The sequence below is a fragment of the Nasonia vitripennis genome, assembly GCF_009193385.2.
Source record: "Nasonia vitripennis strain AsymCx chromosome 1 unlocalized genomic scaffold, Nvit_psr_1.1 chr1_random0012, whole genome shotgun sequence".
NCBI lineage: Eukaryota > Metazoa > Arthropoda > Insecta > Hymenoptera > Pteromalidae > Nasonia > Nasonia vitripennis.
Window position 1 is genome coordinate 2,274,433 of NW_022279600.1, and position 22,068 is coordinate 2,296,500.

General features: G+C 36.6%; 1 protein-coding gene across 13 annotated transcripts in view; it reads left to right on the forward strand.

Annotated features, from left to right (window-relative positions):
• LOC100114127 (double-stranded RNA-specific editase Adar) overlaps window positions 1-22,068 on the forward strand; it is a 266,817-nt gene that overhangs the window by 110,658 nt on the left and 134,091 nt on the right. For all 13 annotated transcript variants that reach the window (XR_004345162.1, XR_004345160.1, XR_004345161.1 and 10 more), the window contains one exon: window positions 16,462-16,847. Coding sequence is in view for 10 of the 13 variants with exons in the window: in XM_031921463.2 (XP_031777323.1) it covers window positions 16,462-16,847 (386 nt within the window). In the remaining 3 variants the exon portion in view is untranslated. The remainder of the gene's footprint in view (window positions 1-16,461; window positions 16,848-22,068) is intronic.

The following is a 22,068-nucleotide window of genomic DNA, read 5'->3' on the forward strand; positions in this document are numbered from 1 at the left end:
TTGTCCTTGTCCAAACCTTCCATGGTCAAATTTTAATATATTTTAGACCATATTTGAACGTAAAATTTTCCGCTCTTTTCATTTCCGGGGTCGAAAATAGGATGTCCTATTTAAAAAAATCGATTTGACCTTCAAATGACCTTGAAGGACTTGGTCAAGGTCAAATTTAAGGTTCCCATCGGATAGCTGGGAAAAAATCCTAACAACCATGTGTTTTTATTTTTTTTACCTTTGTTAGTTCGGATGTTATCATGCCGTTCCGGAACTTTTCAGACACCCTGTATATATATATATATATATATATATATATATATATATATATATGTGTGTGTGTGTATAGATGATCGTAAAATAAAAATGTGAATCTAAATTTTCAAAACGAAAGGAGAAGAAAAGAGCTTTAATTTAAGTCCCAGATGGTTTAAATTGACCGCTGGGATCAAAAGTTATATGGATTTTAAAAATAGGAAAAATCACTAATTTTCGTAAAAAATCGAAAAATTGGTGATTTTTTGTCATTTTCAAGCCAAGACAACTTTTGATCTAGGTAACCATTTTTAACCCACCAGCTCTCAAATTCATTCTTTTTCTTAATACTTTGATTCTATTCGAACACATTTTTGGATCGCGCCTCCAGATAAAAAGTGGCAATTTTCTGGTTTTCGTTAATTTTTTCCGTGTTAAATTCCCATAAGAGAATTTCAACTGCCCCGCAAAAAAGTTTAGCATGCGATCGGCCATGCACGTACGAATTTTCTCATTCCAGACGACCCATGGAAAGAAAAAAAGTTGGTCTGGTAGGTGTGTCGTCAATTTGAAATTTTCAACTTCCAACACCCGAGTTGTTTCCACTCGCTCATGGATTTGCTCATATACTGATCGAGGTTAAAGTCACGGCTTGTCATAAATAACGTAAAAATCATTAATTTTATGTTATTTTTAAACATTTGCAAGCCCCCCTCCCCACACAGCAACAACACGAATTTGGTATGATTAACTTTCTCAAACTGTTACTGTTAGTTCGTTTTTAGTAAAATCTTATGTAAAACTATTTTTGTATTTATTCCATACATCATTACCTTAAATATTTTCTGAAAGTAAAAATCATGCAAAAGACTGTCTTAACTGAATTGGTAACATAACAGTGCTTGCTTCTTCAAAAATATCCATAATTTGGAAATGATGTTCTAATAAACCAATCGCAATAGCAGTGTCTTTATATGTACTGTAATTTATGTCTTTCGTGACATATCTCTAGGTGAAACTACATTTAATCTACCAATTGTAATATTTTTCTTTACATTTTTTCTCTTTTGCCATATTTTTTTTCGTTTTATTAAATATGTAATGTTCTGGAATATTTACGTACTTGCAAATTCATTAATTTTATTTAATTCAAACCAAGCTGTTAATGGTGTTTGCCAATTGTTCATTGCACTTTTAATTTTACTCATTTCAAATATCTTATAATTTTTGTGTTTTTCATGTACAGGCATATTTTCAACTTTCTGACTTCTCATACAAATCAGAAATTTTTGAAATCGCCAAATTGCTTCCACTGGACTAAGATATCTACCATCAACATAAATTGTAATTTCGTCAAGTTTATCTTGATTACAATTATCATTTTGACATTTTTGAATTTTGACAAATGCTCTGTCGCTACCTTTGTGAATATACTTATAGATATATTTTATACTCTGAATAGATACACAAAATTCATTTATGTATATATTTATAAAACATTTATGTGGCATTTGTATTTCATTAACAAAAATTTATTATATGATACAACCATCGAATTTTCAACTGGAATTTCTTCCTTATTTTGAGTTCTATAAATATGATTTTCAGAACTATTTTCTGTTCTTTTATATTGAGGATAACCATCTTGTTTTATTATTGTTACATTAGCATAAGGTTTTGGAAATCATTTATTGCATTCATGCTTGGGATTCTTAAGGGGGCACACCACCTTTGAAATTAAAATCAAAATTTTTCATTAAAAATTTATAAATACTTATATAAATGAACCAATTTTGTATTACTATTCTTAGACATAATTACCTTTATTTGATGGTTTTAGACCTTCTATATACCTCTATAATACATACGTATAGTAGGGAGTCCATAATTCACTTACCGTAAGATTCCAAAGGAACGAATGGCCCAACTGAGCTCAAACTCTAGGATATTGTTTAAAAGTATATTAGTTATGGTATGAATGAGGGGATTTGGTTTAAATTTCATAGAAAAAAAGTTACATGATAGTTATGTTAAAATTAATCAAAAATTGATAAAAAAATCAGTAATATGCTTATAAAACTTTTTCTATGAAATTTTAATTTCATAGGTGGTGTGCCCCCTTAAGACACGGACTTGTTCCATCGTGAGGTCTATGAAGCATATTTTTAATAATTAATTTCTTAAGTTCTTCATTATTTGAAATTATTTCAGCGGATATAAATTTATCAATTTGTTCTGAGGTTATTAATTTGTTGTCAGGGTGAAATATTAAAATATGTGCATGTGGTAAACCTCTTTTTGAAATTCAATTGTATAAACATAAGCTAATACTTTACCAAAAAAAATTTTTGCGTTATATTATTCATAATTGATTGTAATTTTGTGTGAAATAGTCTAACAGTGATATTCAGTATATCATCTAGAGTTATTCTTTTTGGAAATTTATTCAAAATTTTATCGTAACCACGATGGTCTGTTCACGTTCAAACTTATGCGTAAATTTATAATTTGTTCGTCGATTTGTGACCTTTTCTCTGTTAGACAATTGCTTCCTTCCTAAGGAAGCCTTGTAATAGTACATTTTTGAGTTTGTATAAAAACATGTAGGAAGTGTGTTTTGATGCATTTTTAGTCGAAAAATAGTGTTTTTAGAAAATGTCCGTACGGATGTATGTGTGTGTGTTCGTTCGTAGACATCTGTATCTCAGCTTCTACTCAGTGGATTTTAATCCACCAACTCTCATTTTCTTCTTTTTTACTATAGCATGGTGGGAAAACAGTCCGTTTTACATTTTGTAGGCGCGTTTTTTATAGCGATTTTTTAGGTTTGAGAATCCAGTTTTTTCCAATAAAGTTATTGAAAAAGTTTATAAAAGTAAATTGCTTAATATGCACATGAAAGAGAATAAAATGACCTATCTTTTTACCGCGGGGAATTCATATTATCGTTCGTCGTTCATGTATTATACATCATAAAGTGCAATTTTTTGAAACCGTTATAACTCAAAAAGTAAATGTCGAATCTTTCTAAAAAATGATATTATTATTGAAGGTAATTATAACTATATATCACTTTAATTGTAATTCATTTTATGGAGCAGATCCGGAGAAAAACATCAAAAACTGAAAAAAGTCTTTTTTCTATGGGACGCGATAACTGGAGTAAAAAGGCAATAATCAAGTTCAAATTTTGGATTTAGTTAGCATTGCATAGCACTTCGATCCATATGTTTGGGTTGTTTATGAAACCAGTTATTTTCAAAGATATTAAGCTTCAAAATTTTATTTTCTCACCCTGTATACTATGAGTCGTTTTTTCTACGTGACGCGATAACTGGAGTAAAAAGGCAATAATATATTTGAAATTTTGGATTAAGTTAGCATTATATAGCACCTTGATCTCTTTCCTTGGGTTGTTTATGAAACCAGTTAGTTTTAAAGATATTAAGCTTCAAAATTTTGTTTCTCACCCTGTATACTCTATATAACTGAAAACTGCATCGCTTCGATCTCAGCGAGGAACATCTCTCTTGAATGGATTTTAATCTATACCTAGGCTCGTTTTTTTCTGTTTGACCAATTCGTTAAAAACAAGATTTTCAGTTACGCATGTGTGTTTGTTCATGACGATTTTTCGATCACTATTTTATTATTGATTTGAACCCTTTTTAGATTTTATTGTATGCACTTTGATGTTCATAGATTTTATCAGAATCTGAAATTTGTTCGTCTTCGTGGCAAAAACGTGAAATCCGTTAGTTTTCGTGGCGAAAATGTGAAATTTCATATTCTTCGCGGCAACTATTGAAATTTAATGCTCTTCGTGGCAAAGACGTGAAATCTCATGGTTTCATCTCATTAAATGATGAGATATAAAACATTATTTTAAGGAAATGTAAAAGAAAATTGAAAATAATTTCAGTTTAGTTAATAGAAAAATGTTGAGAAAGGAAAACTGTTAAATTTCCTACCAAAAAAAAAAAAAAACGCGCCGAGATATCTACCGTTTGGTGGTGAGGAAACGATATCATCAAAATGTAATTATTACAAAGATTACGTAAAATATATTTTATTAAAGTGTGTGAGAAAATGAAACATAATCGCAGAGATAATATATCAACTAATAAAACTAACACCCTGATTACAAATATATAGGATAGTAAATAGAGTGTCAGGTAAAAATGAGAGGGTGATGACTCTTTTAGATCAGTTTAACAATTATAGCTATGCGAAAGAAAGAGAGAGAGAGAGAGAATTATAATTGATTATGTTTATGCAATTAATTAGAAATAATTTTATCTATCAAACGAAAAAGTACAAAAACGTTATAGAAATATATATGGAGTAAAATAATTTTGATATTAAAGCAATACATAATGTTGAAGGAAGCTACGTGCCGAAGCAGCGGAATTGGCAACGGTTTTTTTTTTATAATCTGCGTAATCACAGACCTATCCATGTGCGCCTGGCGCACTCAAACTATGGGTGCTTTTCGACCTTACCTAGATTAAAGCGCGCATAGAATTCTCTCCCGCAACGTATCACTGTCATCGAGCAGTTACCTGAATTTTAACATCAAATCATTCATGTCGGCATTTAGTTACTAACTCTATTTATAATATTGTTCGTTATCTTAAAACAAAATACCTTTTACAAGGTAAAATGTTGGCAACTATAAGTTTTGGACCCATCCTATAGAATATATATATATATATATATATATATATATATATATATATATATATATATATATATAAATCTAAACTATATATATATATATATATATATATATATATATATATATATATATATATATATATTTTATAACGGTGTGCTGGGTGCAGTTGTTCAGTTTCCAGTTCCGCTATAATCAAGGTCCGTAGACCTCGTTACTCTCGAGGAAGAGAGTCGTCGGGATAGCACCTAGTGCTGAATAGGTTCCGGCCAGGCCAGTTACGCTGCGATCTCGTACATATACGAGACGCAAGCCCGCGGAGGCGGCTGGGTCGGTGATGGAGCGAGATACAAGTGTACGCGTAGGAACACGCAAAATAACGACTACCGAGATTGTTGAGGGACAGTCACATCGTTTATTGACAAGCTATATACAGGGCTTGCATGCGAGCAAGCGAGGTCGCAGGTACGAGGGAGGATAAGGAGAGCCCTGGCGAGTGTAGCGTGAGAGAGAGAGAGAGAGAGAGAGAGCTGGCACTTACAGTTAGCCGGTATCGCCCTAATGTTCGCTGTCAGCAGTCGGAACCCCGTCGGTGCAGTTCTGGATGCGGTAGCGAGACGCAATGTCGTATACGCACGCACACTCACACACTTCAACTTTCACTCTCCTAACAGCTATCTCCCGAAAGTACTGAGCGTCTCTCGAGGAGTCAGTTCAAAGGTCGAATCGTATCTGGCGGCACGCGTCTCAGTCGCGTGTCGCCGAATTTTTCTCTCTCTCTCCCCCTCTCTCCGCCTCTCTCGTGTCGTCCAGCGGCTCTCCCCGCCTTGCCAGCGCTGGTACCTGTAACAGTGTGGATTTAGTACAAGTCTTTCTTCTCGCGGCATGCTGAGCTTATGACGTGCTAATATCGCCCGTCATAATATATATATATATATATATATATATATATATATATATATATATAGTTTAGGCACAAATTAAAATCTTCATATCTTTGATTTTACAGAGAACCACTTATATATATATATATATATATATATATATATATATATATATATATATATATATATATATATATATACATATATACTAGTGGGGCTTCGCCCCCCTGCTCGCTTCGCCCGCCAAACCCGATTTTAGTTTCTGTGTGATTCTTATTTTGAAAATGTTATCTTCATGATCTGATCATTACGTTCTAGTTGATTAAGAACACGATCTTATTGTATTATATAAAATTTGTAGATCATTAAAAAATCAAGAATTTAATGTTTACTGTAAAAAAATCAAAAACCGCCTCATACATTAGCAGGCAGATTATACTGTATATTAAAGCAATATTTTATTTATTAGACCTATAAATTTAACACGGTGAGTATAGGCCCTCCCGCGTCTCGCTTCACCCGTCCCATCACCTCTGGTAAAGTAACCGTACCTCCTTAATGAATATACAACTGAGCTTACTCTACTGTTAAGAAAAGCTGTGAAAATATTCATTTAGTCGCAGTAGTTTGGAATCTTTCATGTAGTTTTTAATAATTATTTTGTACCAGTATATTTTATGCACTTGCTCCTCGCCCAATAAACAACGCATATAAAGTCATAATACCAAACTAACAACACAATGACAAAAAAATTGTCAATGTTTGTCTTTTTGATACTGAAGCGTATTTTTTTGTAAACATTTATTTTATATCTAGTGTCACTTTCCTTGTTATTTATCAACTAACTTTCATGCTTCATTTTCATACAAACTATCCATTTTTTATCCGCAATTTCGTCTAATTTTCGTTTTATTCACGATTTCTCGCCTCCTTAAATGTGCTTAGTATATATAAAATAATCTACTCTACAATAATGTACAGAGATTTCATCAGAACTATTTTCTAGATATCTTAAAAGGAATTTTTTTCATCGTGTAGATCTACGTAGAGTATTTAGTTTTGAACTATCTTTCTCGCTATTTTTAACATTTTGTATCTTTACATTTATTTGCACTTTGTCGATTACATTTATATTATGTTTTACATTTTCATTTTCATCTAATCTATCAAAAACGCTATTATTTAAACTATCGTTAGAACTAACTTCGCTTTCACAGTTATCATTATATTGAATCTTCATCAATTTCATGTCGCTTGGGCCTCGCCCAACAAACAACGCACCATGTCTACTGTTTTATAACCTTTTCTACTGTACTGTGAACTTTAACTTATAAACATACGCTGGACAATTATTTATGGAAATATTTTTTTCTGCTGCAAATATATAAAATCTATTAACTGAGTATTCTCCAACATTATCGCATCTAATTATTTTTACTTTCTTTTCAGTTAAATTTTCCACTTCATTAATAAATTTTATCAAACAGTCAAATACTTCGTCTTTGGGCTTTATGTAATAAATTTTAGCTATCTTACTGAAATCATCAATAAAAGCAACAAAATATCTTCCACTGTTTAAACTACCGCACATATCAGTGTGTATAATTTCGAAAATATTACTCGTTTTTGTCCAATCATTGTCAAAGGGTAAGTTATACATTTTATTTTTAATACACGTTTTACATTTCAAAATTCCAAACTCAAATTTAGTTAGGATTTTTGTTAACAACTGTTGTTTATTTGAAGTATTTATATAACCAAAATGTACGTACCCTACAATTCTTAATCATTCCTCTTTTGATCTTATATTGATACTTGTACTCTCGGTACTATTTCTAATCTTTTCTTTGTATTTCAACTTACTCGTGAAGCACGATACGCACGATTTTCTGTATAAGCTGCAGCTATAAATTTACTCTTCTTATTAATAATTCTGGTAATAATCCTTTATAATGATTGTATTATCAGCATTTAATTTTCTAAACTAATAGAGTTTGCATTCGTCTCTTTTGCATAATAAATATTACTCATAATCACTTGATTATCTTCATTAATCGCTTTGAAATAAGTAACAACAATACCATTGTTTCTAGCTCTAATACGTTTACCATCCTCAAATAAATGTTTACTAATTCCTTTAAATCGAAATATTTATATAAACAACTCACATTATTTATTTGTGCAGGACAAAGTTTTTTAGATAAATATTCGTTGTGTTTCGTTGAAAGTGTTTATTTAAGACGTCAGATCTTTGCAGATGTATGTTTCGGCTTTGACGTTATATGTTATACGTGTATACTAACTAAAATTAGGTATTTCGCAAGCTTTTGTAACATTAGCCTTCTGGTGGAAAGTAAGCGTATTATATGGCCTTCGCATGTGTAGAGTAAAATGGAGATCTAAGAAGAGTAGGAACATCGGAGAATATATCTGGAATCGGTATACCTGCATAAATGCTAACGGTGGAGGGTGAGGCCGCTCGACCGTATTGCGGCATATTTTTAGACAATTCTTTCACAAATTTTTTCCAAATAAAAGAATATTATAGATTGTAACGTAAATGCAGGTCAAACTGAATGAATAAAAAAGATTGGAGTTAAATAAGAAACTCGAGTTTTTTGACCATTCGTCTAGACATTTAAACGATCAGTGTTTCATATTACGTAGCCGTAATTTGTACATTACGATACGTGTGACTTGAATGGTTTTTTTTTCCAGCACTCACGTACACGTTGTGTTTGTGACGATCTATGCCATACAACCAAGTGCTTGAGTTGCTAGCGAAAACTTGCCACTTATAACAAATACGTAATTTTTGTCGGGCGGTCCCGTAGCTAAGTAGTGCTTGAGTCGTTCTGGCGGATTTTGTACGTACAAATCTTGACGGGCATTGCGCTATAAGTGGTGGCACAAGTATCTTCTTTGTATATTATCTCGACTGCCGTCGGTACCACATCCACAGCCTCGATCGATATTTAAAATTAAAACGCAACACCAATTATTCACCAAAACTTGAATACCATCCAGAAATTCTATACAACTAGCTTACCATGTACTTATGGTGTTTGTATGACGTTCTAATGCATACAAAGAAAATTTTAGTTGTTCACCAATAAACAAAAAGAAACGGGCATGGCAAATTACGTAGTAATTATTTTGAGAGTTGTTATTTGCTTCATTACGATTAAATATAATAAACTTGACTTTGTTTGATTGATCTCAGTTCTTTTCTATCTGTAATTTCGTTTCAAAATATATCAAACTCGACTAGCTTTTTACTTTTTAGAAGTTAATTTTTTTTTAGAGATTTCAATCCTTTTTAGTATATTTTTAAAATTATTTTATATTTGCCATAAAAATAAAATGTAAGCATCTTTAGCACTTTTCGACTATGGCTTTCTTGTAACATTTTTATCGCTAACATGAAATCACTAATTGTTCTGATATACACCACCCTCGAATGATTTCTACACCTAGACACCGAAAACCACGGTGCGAACTACCTAGAACTCGTCATCGGCCACCCTGCACACCTAGAAGCCGTCCTCGTATTATGTATTTACCTTGACATAAAAAATCACAGAGCGCATTATCTAGACTTCGTCATTGGCCATCTTATACACCTAGACACCGCCCACGAATGACTTTTACACCTAGACACTAAAAACTACGATGCGAACTACCTAGACCTCGTCATCGGCTACCTTGTATACCTAGATTCCGTCCTTGTATGATTTTTACACCTAGACACAAAAAACCACGGAGCGCACCACATAAACGTCATCAGCCACCCTGTACATCTAGCTATTATAATCCGCGCCACTTGATATGATAGAAGTGTGTGGGAAAGCAATATCCAACTACACTATACGTATAGCTAGTTTATAAGTGGCAAACTTCAGGGTCCTAACATTTTTGGTCTGGAGAATCTGAAGAATAAAGAGATGATTTGAGCATTCGGGAATTACACATCCGTTTATTTTGAAAATGAAACATTTTTTTTGCCAATGTTTTGGGTAGAATCATAGTTTAGCATAAAAACATGCTAATGATTCAAGAATTTAATTGAAAACAGTAATAATAAGCATTTTTTGTGGATACTATAAAATCCAAACACCAGTATAGAAGTAAATAGTGTCACGGCGCCGCGGCTTTGTCTGCTTCTCAAACTCGCCTTCATGGCACTACCGCACGACGTGATATACTAACCATGCTTTATAAAAGAAATTCGTTTTCTTATGAAACAGATTAATTTTTCAGATTCGTCAATTGCATAATCTAAATAAAACTACTCAGTTTCACACGGATACTTTTATTTATCTGCTGCAGCAAAAAATAATGTTGTATTTTAATAACAATTTATTTGTGTATAAAAGAGTTTAGGGATTGTAATGATAATTAGATATGACATTTATAAGTTAATGATACGATTAGAAAATAATAATCAACGGGAATTTTTTCGCAATAGCATTATTCCAGCTAAGGAAACAGACTAAACTATTCCGGATAAATTTTCTAAACATTCAAATCAGAATCCCTGCATTGATACCAGAACTACAGATGTACAAAGTATCCTCCTTGAGTTTAAGCCAAAAAGAACCATGCGTTCACTTGGAATCCTACGGACAGTGAGCTGAAATCAGTAAAAACAACATTTAGAGAAAATTAACTTTAAAGTTTATGAAAATTGTTGAAAGTGTAACTTAAATTAGTGCTTACCAAATCCTTTGGGATCAAGTTTTCTATGTTCCACACACATAGACCTTGACGCTCAGCAATTATGAGATATATTAACTTATACCTCTGGGTTCTGTACAGCTTTTCTTACCTGCAACTAAAAAAAGGCATTTTATGAATTTTTATAAATATGTGATAAAAAGGTTATTTTATCCTTGTCAATAATAACACTCTATACTTATCTTTTCTTTTGGTCACTGTGTAGAATTTTCAAGTTAAAACTGCAGAAAATTACCAGTCTAACCTCCAAATGGCAAAATGTTTAGTCCAGAAGCTCCAATCTCTGTAGCGGCTTTTTCTTCTATCACTGCAGTTTTCACGGAGTCCTTGGCCACTTTTATACACTTCACTGAATTGTTCGCTAATTGCATCACATGCACACTGAGCCATGGGTATTAAGTAGTCCATCAACCCACAAAATAGATGATGGCCAGCGTGTCCAAGTCCAAGAGCACGAAATGTAACTACTGCTCTTCTGTTGTTCACCCAAGCATGGTTCTTGATGCCAACTTTTCTGCATGAGTTAAAAGCTGTCAGCTGACCACACTCAATACACATTACTTGAATCTTGAATCGTAATCCTAAGCTTTGGATTCGCCAAGTTGAACTTTGCCATGGCATCGGTTGAGAATCAAAATATCCTCAGAGGTATCTTCCGCTGCTAGAGTTTGTATCTTCTTTGATGAACTTGAAGTCTTGACTTGTTGGCAGGTTCATCCTCACCCGTTACTCCTACAAATCTTCTTTGCCTCTTCTTGTCTCTTCCTCGAGAGTACTTCTTGTCTGGTGCGACGGAGTCGCCAGCGATCAGCTCCCACTGATGACTGGCTGCGCAACACTAACTCTAACTGTCAGATTTATTATTTCCGGGGAGGTTCCGCGATCGTCACGCACGTAGGAGCGCACGTTGGGCCGAGTGAGGATGGGAGAAAAACTTGCAAAGACAACTCTGTTTCTTTGTCCAAAATCTCGCTTTATTGCCTAACACTCTTTATACCGACGAAGCCCTAGCGGCTAACGGCGCCACGCGGCAATGGCCACTTTTCTGGCAAAACCATAATTTCGTCACTGTAGAACTTCTGAGGTTTCTGGGCCAAAAACTTAACCAAGTTATTTTCACAAGCTTCTTTTGAATCTAGCTTTACACTATTAAGAAAGTTTTGCAGAGACCGGAACAAATGATCCGACGGGGCTAGGTCCGGGCTATACGGTGGATACATCAAAACTTCCCAGCCAAACTCTCTCAATTTTTGACGAGTCATTAAAGATATGTGTGGTCTAGCGTTGTCGTGATGGAATACAACGCCTTTCCTATTTTTTAATTCTTGCCGATTTTTTTTCAATCGCCTGCTGCTATCGCATTAGTTGTTGACGGTAGACAGTCGAATTAATGGTTTGTCCAGCAACTCCTTCCTTTGCGTCTATACGGGCTTCGCAACTGTTTGTGAAGCTTCTCCGGGCTTAAACCACGATCTCTTTCGCACATTATTGTCGTACGTGATCCATTTTTAATCGCTCGTAATTATTTGTTTCAAAAATGGCTTGATTTCGCTTCGTTTTAGCAGGGATTCACAAATGGAAACTTGGTCCATTAAATTTTTTGACGTTAATTCGCGTGGAACCCAAGTATCGAGCTTCTTTTTGTATCCAGTCTTAGGTAAATGGTTTAAAATTGTTTTATGGTCGATGTTTAGTTCCATAGCGATGTCGCAAGATGAAATATGTCGGTCTATTTTGATTTCTACAAGGATTTCATCGACTTTTTCAACGGTTGGCCGACCAGGGCGAGGTTCATCTTTAAGATCGAAGTTTCCGGGACGAAATCGAGCGAACCAATTCTGACACTGGCGTTCACTTGAGCTCTCATTACTATAAATACTGCACAATTTTTTATGGCCCTTCACTGCAGTTTTCTCTTTTCGGAAGTAGAAAAGCAAAATGTGACGAAAGTAACCTTCTGGAATCTCCATTGTCAAAGCGCAATAATTTTTGAATCAGTAAACGAATAACGCTACTTTTTACTCTAGAATATTCTATAGACTTCAAACTTCTAAACATGCTATAGTGTGGCTTCATCTAATGAGCATTACTATAGATTTACAACTTTAGTGCTATCTATTAGGAAGAACTGAAATTATTTTTTCCTCAACCTAAAATTTAATTGAATTGATCAATATATATTTTCTGAAGGTTCAACATTTCTAAGGCCCAAATTTATGTTTGGGTTGAAAATGTTTTGCATGAAAAAATGTTAAGGTCCAAATGTTTAAAGACTAAAAATTTGTAAAAATAATACAAATTTGCAAGGTCCAATTTTAAGGCCCAAAATTATTTCAAGGCCCAAACTTTTTATGGTCCATCATTTTTTTATAAAAAGAAAACGAAATATCTAAAAAAGTGTGACGTAGGGCTGGTGGCCCAGAGAACCGGAGAACCTGAGAAAATTTGTTTCATTTTAATCTAATGTAAGATTTTATAAAAAGAAAACATAATAACTAAAAACGCGCTCATATGCAACATTCTACCGTGAAAAAATTTATATTTATTCTTTTTTTTTAACAATTTTTAACATAATGTTGATCGAAAAAATGCCGTTCTTTTATAAATATACATATTTTCAATATGTTTATTTACGATATATATGTGCGAATGATGAGAAAATTTCATCATACCGTAAACAAATTATTATTTGTTCTTTTTTTAAATATTTTTTTAGCATAATGTTGATTGGAAAAATGTCTGGGGTCACCTAGCACATTAATTATTTTATAAATATACATATTTTACCATGTTCTTTTGCAATATGTATGTGTGGCAGTTTAGAATCCTTCATTTTACCGTCAAAATTTTACCTTTTTTTTAACCATTTTTGAAGCAAAATGTTGATTGGAATGATCCAGGGTAACAGCACATCGATTCTTTTATGAATATACAGATTTTTATTATGTATTTTGCGGTACAAATCTGCAAAAGTTTATAATCCTTGATTCTACTGTAAAAAATTTTACATTTATGTTTTTTTTTCTACATTTTTAAGCAAAATGTTGATTGGAAAAATGTCTGTCGTCTTTTCGCATATAAATTATTTTACACATAGTTGAAAGACGTAGCAAATTTTATAGTTATATTATAGTATGTATATATGTATACGTATAATATAATATAACTATATCAGTATAATCTATAAATTATACACATATAATTTATTTAGTGGATTATCCTGAAAACGATGTTATGTCATTGGAATTCAATTTTAATATTAAACAGTTTTTAAAAATGATGTCTTCTCTATTAAATTATTTAAAAAAGCAGAAAAAACAAATAATAGTAATGTTATATTATAATCCCGCAACCCATGCAACCACACACCCCACGCTACTGTATATTATTTCTTATAGAAAATAAAAAAAATTAAAATTTATAAATATTATATGCGTAAATATTCTTACCAAATTTATCAATTAGAAAAAAAAATATTAGTATTTATAAAAAAATTATTATTAAAATCACATGATGTTTTATTAATATGAGAAAAAATTAATATTGCATAATATGTTTTTATGTTATAATTTATTTGTTTATAATTAAAATATAATTTTGTATTATAATATATGTTAAATAAAATATTATGTTAATCATTATGACAATCGCGAGGGAAGCGAGCGTACCCTGCTTAAGTGGCGTATTCACGGCACACGACACATTTAAATTGATATTACGAAGAACAATTACAACAATGCCCACTTTTGTCGAAGAATTTACAAATTCTACTAGAAATAATTCGTCTAAATTATTGTTACTCTCGTTTGTACATAAACCTAAACTAATATACTCTTTTTATATCACAAATCCGTTTTTTTGTGAATCTCCTTATTATTGACTGTTGGAATATTGCTATGAATTTACAATATAACTAAGAATATAGTTTCACGGTGTTAAGCACTATACAAAAATGACTCGACTTACTATATGTATATGTATGCTTGCTTATGTATAGGTCCAAAACTATACTGTGAAATTTGAGTATAAAAAGAGAGAAAACTATGGATATGCGTCGAAGGCACGCTGAAGGTCTGTAGACCCTTTGTCAAGTGTTTTATTCCCGCACGAGAGTTTCACTAGAGCAGTCGCATTAAACTGACGTGATTTCTTCCTAATACCAGTTTAATGAAAAAGAATTATTTTGTTTGATAAAAATTGCTGATTTGTTCATTTAATATTCACTCATTTTTAATAGGTTATGAGTCCAGATAATGTGGTTAAACAATTAAATAATTTCACTGTGTAAAAATGTGTTAAATCGTTTTGTTCGGTGTTACTATATCTCCGTTTGTGAAATGCATTATAATACAGATTGTGTTTGAATAAAAAGATTGTAAAAATGTCATAAGTGATTCTTAATAATGATAATGCTGAAGTAAATTGAAATCACATGGACAATTAAAAAGTAAATTCTTTTAGAACTCACATATTGAACAGGAAAATTTAAACGCATAGTGTTATTATTTAAAAATTGTAGTTATTTCGAATCTACATTACGAGCATGCATTTGAGTAAAATGTAATGGACGAAGAGGAGACGAGTCGCAAAGCGGAAAAGAGTAGACGCGGGCTTGAGCCGCGAACCCCGAGATTAACATGCGGGAGCTCTAACCACTAAGCGCATGCTATGCATCGTAGTACGGCTCTGCGGATTCTTATCGCTGACTCGTCTCGCAGCTCGCATTGCAGACGCGTGTGTCTGTGACACCAAAAAGCGGCCTATTCAGATTTAGATGATGTTTTAAGCACTTTTAATCAGACATCATTCTGGCTTGAAAAATCCAGTCTTCCTTCTTAGTTGCACGATGTATTATTCGCTAATCCGCAAAACTTTATGTTTAAAAATAAAAATAGTACATTATGTACAAAGCACATTATGGCACCTAAAAGTATTTAGTTCTATATATGATACATATATAATCCTAAGTCACGGTGTATGTATAAAAGTGTCCGCACAACTACCATTGTGCTAAAACAATAATCGCTCTCTGTCCACACAAGTCACGTTGTAAGTTTCCACATTCCTGAAAAGTTATGCACCAGTTTGCATAAGTTCGCGAAAGTCTGCATAAGTTTTATATATAAATATGTCTGCACAAGACTCATTGTATAAAATTATATATATATATATGTGTGTGTGTGTGCGTGTGTGTTATATATATATATATATATATATATATATATATATATATATATATATATATATATAGGTGCGTGTGTCAGTGCATGTTTCAATCATTTAAACAAATTTTTTAAATAGCGGGCAATAAAGATGGTTTTGGCTGCTTTTTTCAGCCCAGTAAAAAATGGTCACTTAAGGTCTAAAAAACATGGAAATCTTTAAAGGGTTTTATAAAAGGTATTTCCTTGTAAAAATTTTGTCCAGTGTTTACCAGTCACTCACCAATTCTGTAGACATAGAGCAGTGTCTCGCCAGTACTCGCCAATAACTGAACAATACTTCTTATTTTGCTACCAGGGTTATAGCATGAATTCATTTAAATGGTTAAAAAAAATAACTTTTTTATCTAATGAACCCCTGGTAGAAAATTGACTCTATTTCTGGACAGAATTTCTGGTCAACGCGTGTTAAAATGAGGTTTATCTGAAATTACTGAAAACGCTTTGAAACGAATTTCTAATAGTTCTTTATTTTCAAAAATGTTAACCAGAAATTCTGCCTAGAAATAAGTTCAATTTTATATCAGAGACTCATAAAAAAATAAAAAGTTTGCTTGAAAAATATTTTTCATCTTTATTTATTATAATTAATTAAAGTATATTGAACATTTTTTGCAGCATTATAAGGGTTCCTATTCAAAGGAAGCCAAGTCTTAATTAAAATACATTTGATAATTTTATTATTTAATGTTAATAGGGACAAAATGTGTTTCTGGAGAACATTTGAGCGTCAGTGGACGTGCTTTAAATGATTGTCATGCTGAAGTTATTGCAAGACGTTGCTTGTGTGAATATTTGTACAGACAATTAGATTTACATACTGAAAATCAAGCTTTGGATTCAGTCTTTGAACCTGGAAGAAAAGGGTATAAACTTAAAGCTGGAATTCAATTTCATCTCTATATAAATACAGCCCCTTGTGGGGACGCCCGAATTTTTTCTCCCCATGAAGAAAGTGATTCTATTGATAAACATCCAAATAGAAGAGCCAGAGGGCAATTAAGAACAAAAATAGAATCTGGCGAAGGAACCATTCCAGTAAAAAGCAGTGAAGGTATTCAAACATGGGATGGGGTACTAATGGTAATAATGTTTATGTATTATTATATTAGATCGTAGTACCAAAGTTTGCTAATCGTTGCCAAAAAATTATTATTTGTATTCTATTGCTTCCTCTTAGAGAAAGATTTGTGATAGTAAAACATTAAGTTTGGCTAAAACTTTAGAGAAACGCATTTGGAGGTGTTTTTGTTTTAAAATTTATATCTTTCAAACTAAACTTTCAAATATTTTGAAATAATTCATGACAATGGAAAATAAGCACTATCTAGCTTTGCGTCAACAGGTATTATGATCGCATGAGCTTACATTGTTGAAAATTTATCGTATTGTTGTATATAGACAGTGTTATATATGTGAGGTACAGGACGGTAAATAACTACACTTGTAGTACGTAAGTATAATATAATGCCAGGTATACTCACTAAAACTCCACCTCTCGTAGGGCCGAGAAAACCCCCCCCGGTAACCGCTTTCGCATTCCTTCGGGGGGTCGCCTGTCTTAAGCTGTGCTAGCCGTCAACTAGTCTTGTAAACAACCGTCATTGTTTTTCGCGCGGAGAACCGTCTCCACGTGCGCCGTGATCTCGTCCCAGTTCTGCTTGCTGTCAAGCATCGTTTCAACTACAGTCTCGGTCGTGAACGCCCCTATCGTCACCTCCAGTGCTCTACGCTTTTCAGCCCAGTGAGGGCAGTCAAAAAACGTGTGTCTCACGTCGTCCCGTTCGTCACCGCAGTACTTACACCCCGGTGTTGCCACCCTGTTCATCGCGAACAGGTAGCTCCTAAAGTATCCGTAACCGAAGAAAAACTGGGTAAGGTAAAAGTTGACCTCCCCCCATTTCCTGTCCACCCACGGGCCCACATCTTTTATAAGGGTCCTAGTCCATCTAACCTTTGGACATTCGGTCCACCTAGTCTGCCAATTGCGCATTGTTATTTCTCTTTCTTCCTCTAGGCCCACGGACGTTAGCCATGAGTCGGCTAAGTTGCGCTATTCTAGTCGTGGCTTTTTTACAGACGCGATCTAGGTGCTCCCCGTAGTTCAACTTCGTGTCTAGAGTTATTCCTAGATACTTGGCTGATGGTTTCGTCGTTATAGTCTCGCTGCCTACCTTCATTGGTATGATGGTCGGTATCCGCTTTCCTGTCAATAGGACAATTTCGGTCTTATCAAATGCTAAAGTCAATCTGTGGTTCGCCATCCACCATAGCACTCTGCTCATGATCGCGTTTAACTTCGCTTGCACGATGCCCACATTCCGTGCTGTAATAACCGCGGCCACGTCGTCGGCGTATTCAACGAGCATCACGTCCTCCGGCATTTCGAGTTTCAGAAGCCCATCGTACAAGATATCCCAGAAGTCTGGCCCCAAGATCGAACCCTGCGCAACTCCTGCAGTTATAGGCCTTCTTCTGCGCCCTTCTTTCGTGTCATACTCGATAACCCGGTCCCTCAGATAATCTTCCGTAAGACGCATAATGTATCGCGGCATACCGAATGATTCTAAGGCAGCAAGTATGTCGGTCCATCTTGCCGAGCTAAACGCCTTTTTTACGTCTAACGTTACCAGAATCACGATGTCTCTAGTCGCGTGTCTAACTTCCTCTACTTTCTTTACCGTGTCTGTTACCTCTTTAACGGCCCCTATGGTGGATCGTCCTTTTCTAAAGCCATACTGTTTATCGGAAAGGTCTCCTGCTTTGCGTACAGCACTTAGTATTCGCGGTTTAACCAGTGCTTCCCCCGTCTTTCCCATTGTGTCTAAAAGACTCAGTCGCCTATAGGAAGTATCCGTATCCGCTTCTTTTTTCGGTTTTTCAATCAGTACAAGTCTCGCTCTTTTCCACCGCGAGCTAAAAACTCCCTGCACCAGGCACTGGTTGTACATCTCCAAGAGCAGCTCAGGCCGTTACGACGCGACGATCCTGAGCATTTCCGCAGGGATGCCATCCAGTCCCGGTGCTCTGCCACTCTTAAGGGACGAAGTTGCCGCGATGAGTTCGCCTTCTGTAAAAAGAGGTATCTCGTCTGCCGGTATTTCCGCCGCTTCTGTCTGGGATCTGATGGGATGTGGGGGGAACAGCCCATCGATTACTTTTTCCATCGTTTCAGCTTCCATGGGTTCCGCGCGTTTCATTGCGCCCATCTTGTAACAATGGCGTATCCATTGTCGAATGGATGTTTCTCGACGTCGTCGATGATCTTCGTCCAGCAGCGGTGCTTGCTCTCTTTTATTGCGTCTCTGAGAATTTTTCGCGATTCGTCCTGTCTTTTGGAAAGGTCTCCGGCTTCAGGTCTTTTCTGCTTCCAGGCTCTTTGAGCCCTTCTTCTAGAGTAGAAATTTTCTTTCCTAAGCTCCGCAATGTCGTCAGTCCACCAGTACACCGGTCTTCTCTGGTGGCTGGTAGACACCCTGGGCATGGTCGCATCGCAGATCTCAGTTATCAGATTAGTAGTTTTCTCTACTATTGTCTCTGCTCTTTCGCGTCCGCCTAATTCGTGCGGGATCCCGTTGGATGGGAGGTTCGCGCTTTGAATTAACACCGCGAGTGTCTCTCGGTTCATGCGTCGGGTGTTCCATCTTGGCGCTCGACTGTGATTTCTCCTTGTACTGGTCTGACGGTCTTCGTTGATATTGAATAGAATATACTGGTGGTCGCTAGCTGTATATTCTTCCGTGACGTGCCAGTCCCTTATGTTGCGGGTCGTCATTTCGCTTGCGAAGGTTACATCCGGTATTGATTCCCCAAAGCCTGTTCTACGGTAGGTAGTAGTATTACCCTCGTTCGCTACTATCAAGTTCAGCCTGGCTGCCATCTCGAGGATGGCTCTGCCTCTTGGGTTCATCGTCGGCATGCCCCATTTTGTGGCCCTCGCGTTGAAGTCGCCCCTGATCACGATTTCCCCGGGGACCTCTCTAATAGCGTCCTCCAATACCCCTAGTTTCCTTGTAAAGTCGGCGGCAGTTAGGTTCGGTGACAGATATACACTGAAGAATGTTATGCGACCCATCCTTCCCCTTACGTAGTCTTCTCCCGTACCCGTATTCGCCAACCCGCGCCCGGACACCCAAATGGCTGCGGTTTTTTCGCCGTTTGACACCCAAAAGGGTGGGTCTAAGTTCTTGTATTGTTCGCTGATCAATAGAACATCCACTTTCTGCTCCCGCACGTGTTGGGTTAGCAGATCATGTGCGAGCCTACTTCTGTGCAGGTTTCCTTGGAGTATCCTTGCCATTATCTTTGGATCTTGCTTGCGTTAAGGGCCGTCCGGAAGACTGCGCACGCTCCGGTGCCTGGAGTGTGCATCGTCCTATCCTCAGGCGTTTTGTCGTCTTTGCAAAGAAAACACTTTATCTGTTGGGTCGGCACATTGCATGCCGCCGCTCTATGTCCACCCGCACCACACTTCCAACAGCTAGTGCTCCTGTCAGGCCCTTTGCATTTGGCTTTTACGTGCCCGTAGCCAAGGCAACGGTAGCATTGCGTGACGCTCGCTCGCACCCGCATTCGGCAGTTTACCCAGCCGATGCGAATCTTTCCTTTTTTGAGCAGTGCGGCGGCCTTGGTCTGGTGCAATTCGACCACTGCCATCCTCTGCTCTCTCGTGTTTGGCTCAAATAGATGGACTTTGGCATCTTCTTTGCCGCAGCCTGTTGCGGCTGTGGTAGCACTGTTGACCTCTTCCTTCGTCGTAAGTCCATCGATGTCTCTGATCTCTAGTATTGTCTTGGAGATCTTGCCCTTAATTGTGCCTGCTTGTCCGATTGCCTCTTGGATGGCCTTTTGAGATGACTTCATTTCGTCATTGCTTTTGCCCACCCCGACCATAACGCCGCCTTCTCTTGTTTTGCGAACAAACTTAACCACCGTGTTTAGCTCTTCCGGCTTTACCTGTGTCTTCATCAGAGACAAAATGTCAGCATAGGTCTTACCACTCTCCGACTTTATCAGAATGGCGTCCGTCCTCTGACGTGGAGCCTTCTCTTCTCTCTTCTTTGGTTGGATCTGCTCCGGCTTTACCTTCTGTTTCTTTTTAGCCTTCCTGCCAGCAGCTACTTCCTATTGTGTCTGACCATGAGAAGTCTGGCCGTTCCCCCTCGCTGTCCCTACTTGTCGAGGGAGCACTTACATCCCTCTTGTCTTTTTGTCGGGGGTACCGCCGCCTCCGTCAGATGATGCCCGTACCCTCTTCTTTGATTTTACCGTTTTTTGAGGCTTTGCATTGTCCTCACTAGATTGTTTGGGGGACTGCCTCTTCGCGACATCTTCCATCTGGTCAAGAAGCGTGAAAGCTTCGATCATCATGGATCCTATTAAGGGTAAGCCTTCTTTGATCTTGATATTCACGCCCTTTTGCTTTTCTAGGGTTTTGGTCATTTCCCTGGCCGTTTCACGCACCTCCCGTAGCTTGTCTCGCAGGCTGGCGTGGGCTTGTAGCCAATCCCTTATAGTCTGGGTCTCTTCTCCTACCGCTGCGTTCTTGTCATATCGGTATGCTACAGCACTCATGGTGCTGCCTATACTGGTACTGCTGCTTGATTTGTGGATTGGATATCTACCGCCTTGTGTTGTTGGCACCCTTAAGGTTTCAACTTCCAGGTTCTCCTGTGGGTTTTCCCCGAGTTCTTTTGTGGTTCCCATATTATAAGCATTTTTCTTCATCCTGGCATGTGTCCGACCCCCTGTATCCCCCCGTCTATGGGGGCAGCTGACATGGCCCCAACACATGACTGTAGGCGGTGCCAGACTGGGTACATCATGTCAGGGTATAGTACGCGCTATCGCACTAGTCTACCTCCACTCTCTCGAGCCTCTCACCCTGAACACAGGTGCTCGGCTCTCTGGAGAGTTTCCGACGGATGTCACATAATAACACGCACTCGCTCGAGCCGGTTGACCGAAACCAGCTAAGTAACCGGCCTCCCGTCTTGCTGTCAGCGGGAGCCAAAGATGGTTCGGGTCACATCGGCACGCAACCGTAGGTCTTGAAGAGAACGTTAGATCGCCTCTCCATCCAGGACCTCCCTTTGGCAGCCCACGGGTCGCACCGCACGGCAAACGCGGCGGCCTGATTTGGTCCACGGAGCATATTTTATTTCTGCTCTATCCTCCGAGGTGTGTGCCTCGGCGAGCACTCCCCCATCCGCCAACCGGGAGACGCGCCACATACGGGGTGTCAGGCTTCCCCGCGTTTTATCACCTTTACCATAATTATCAGTAATGATAATATCTCCTTCTT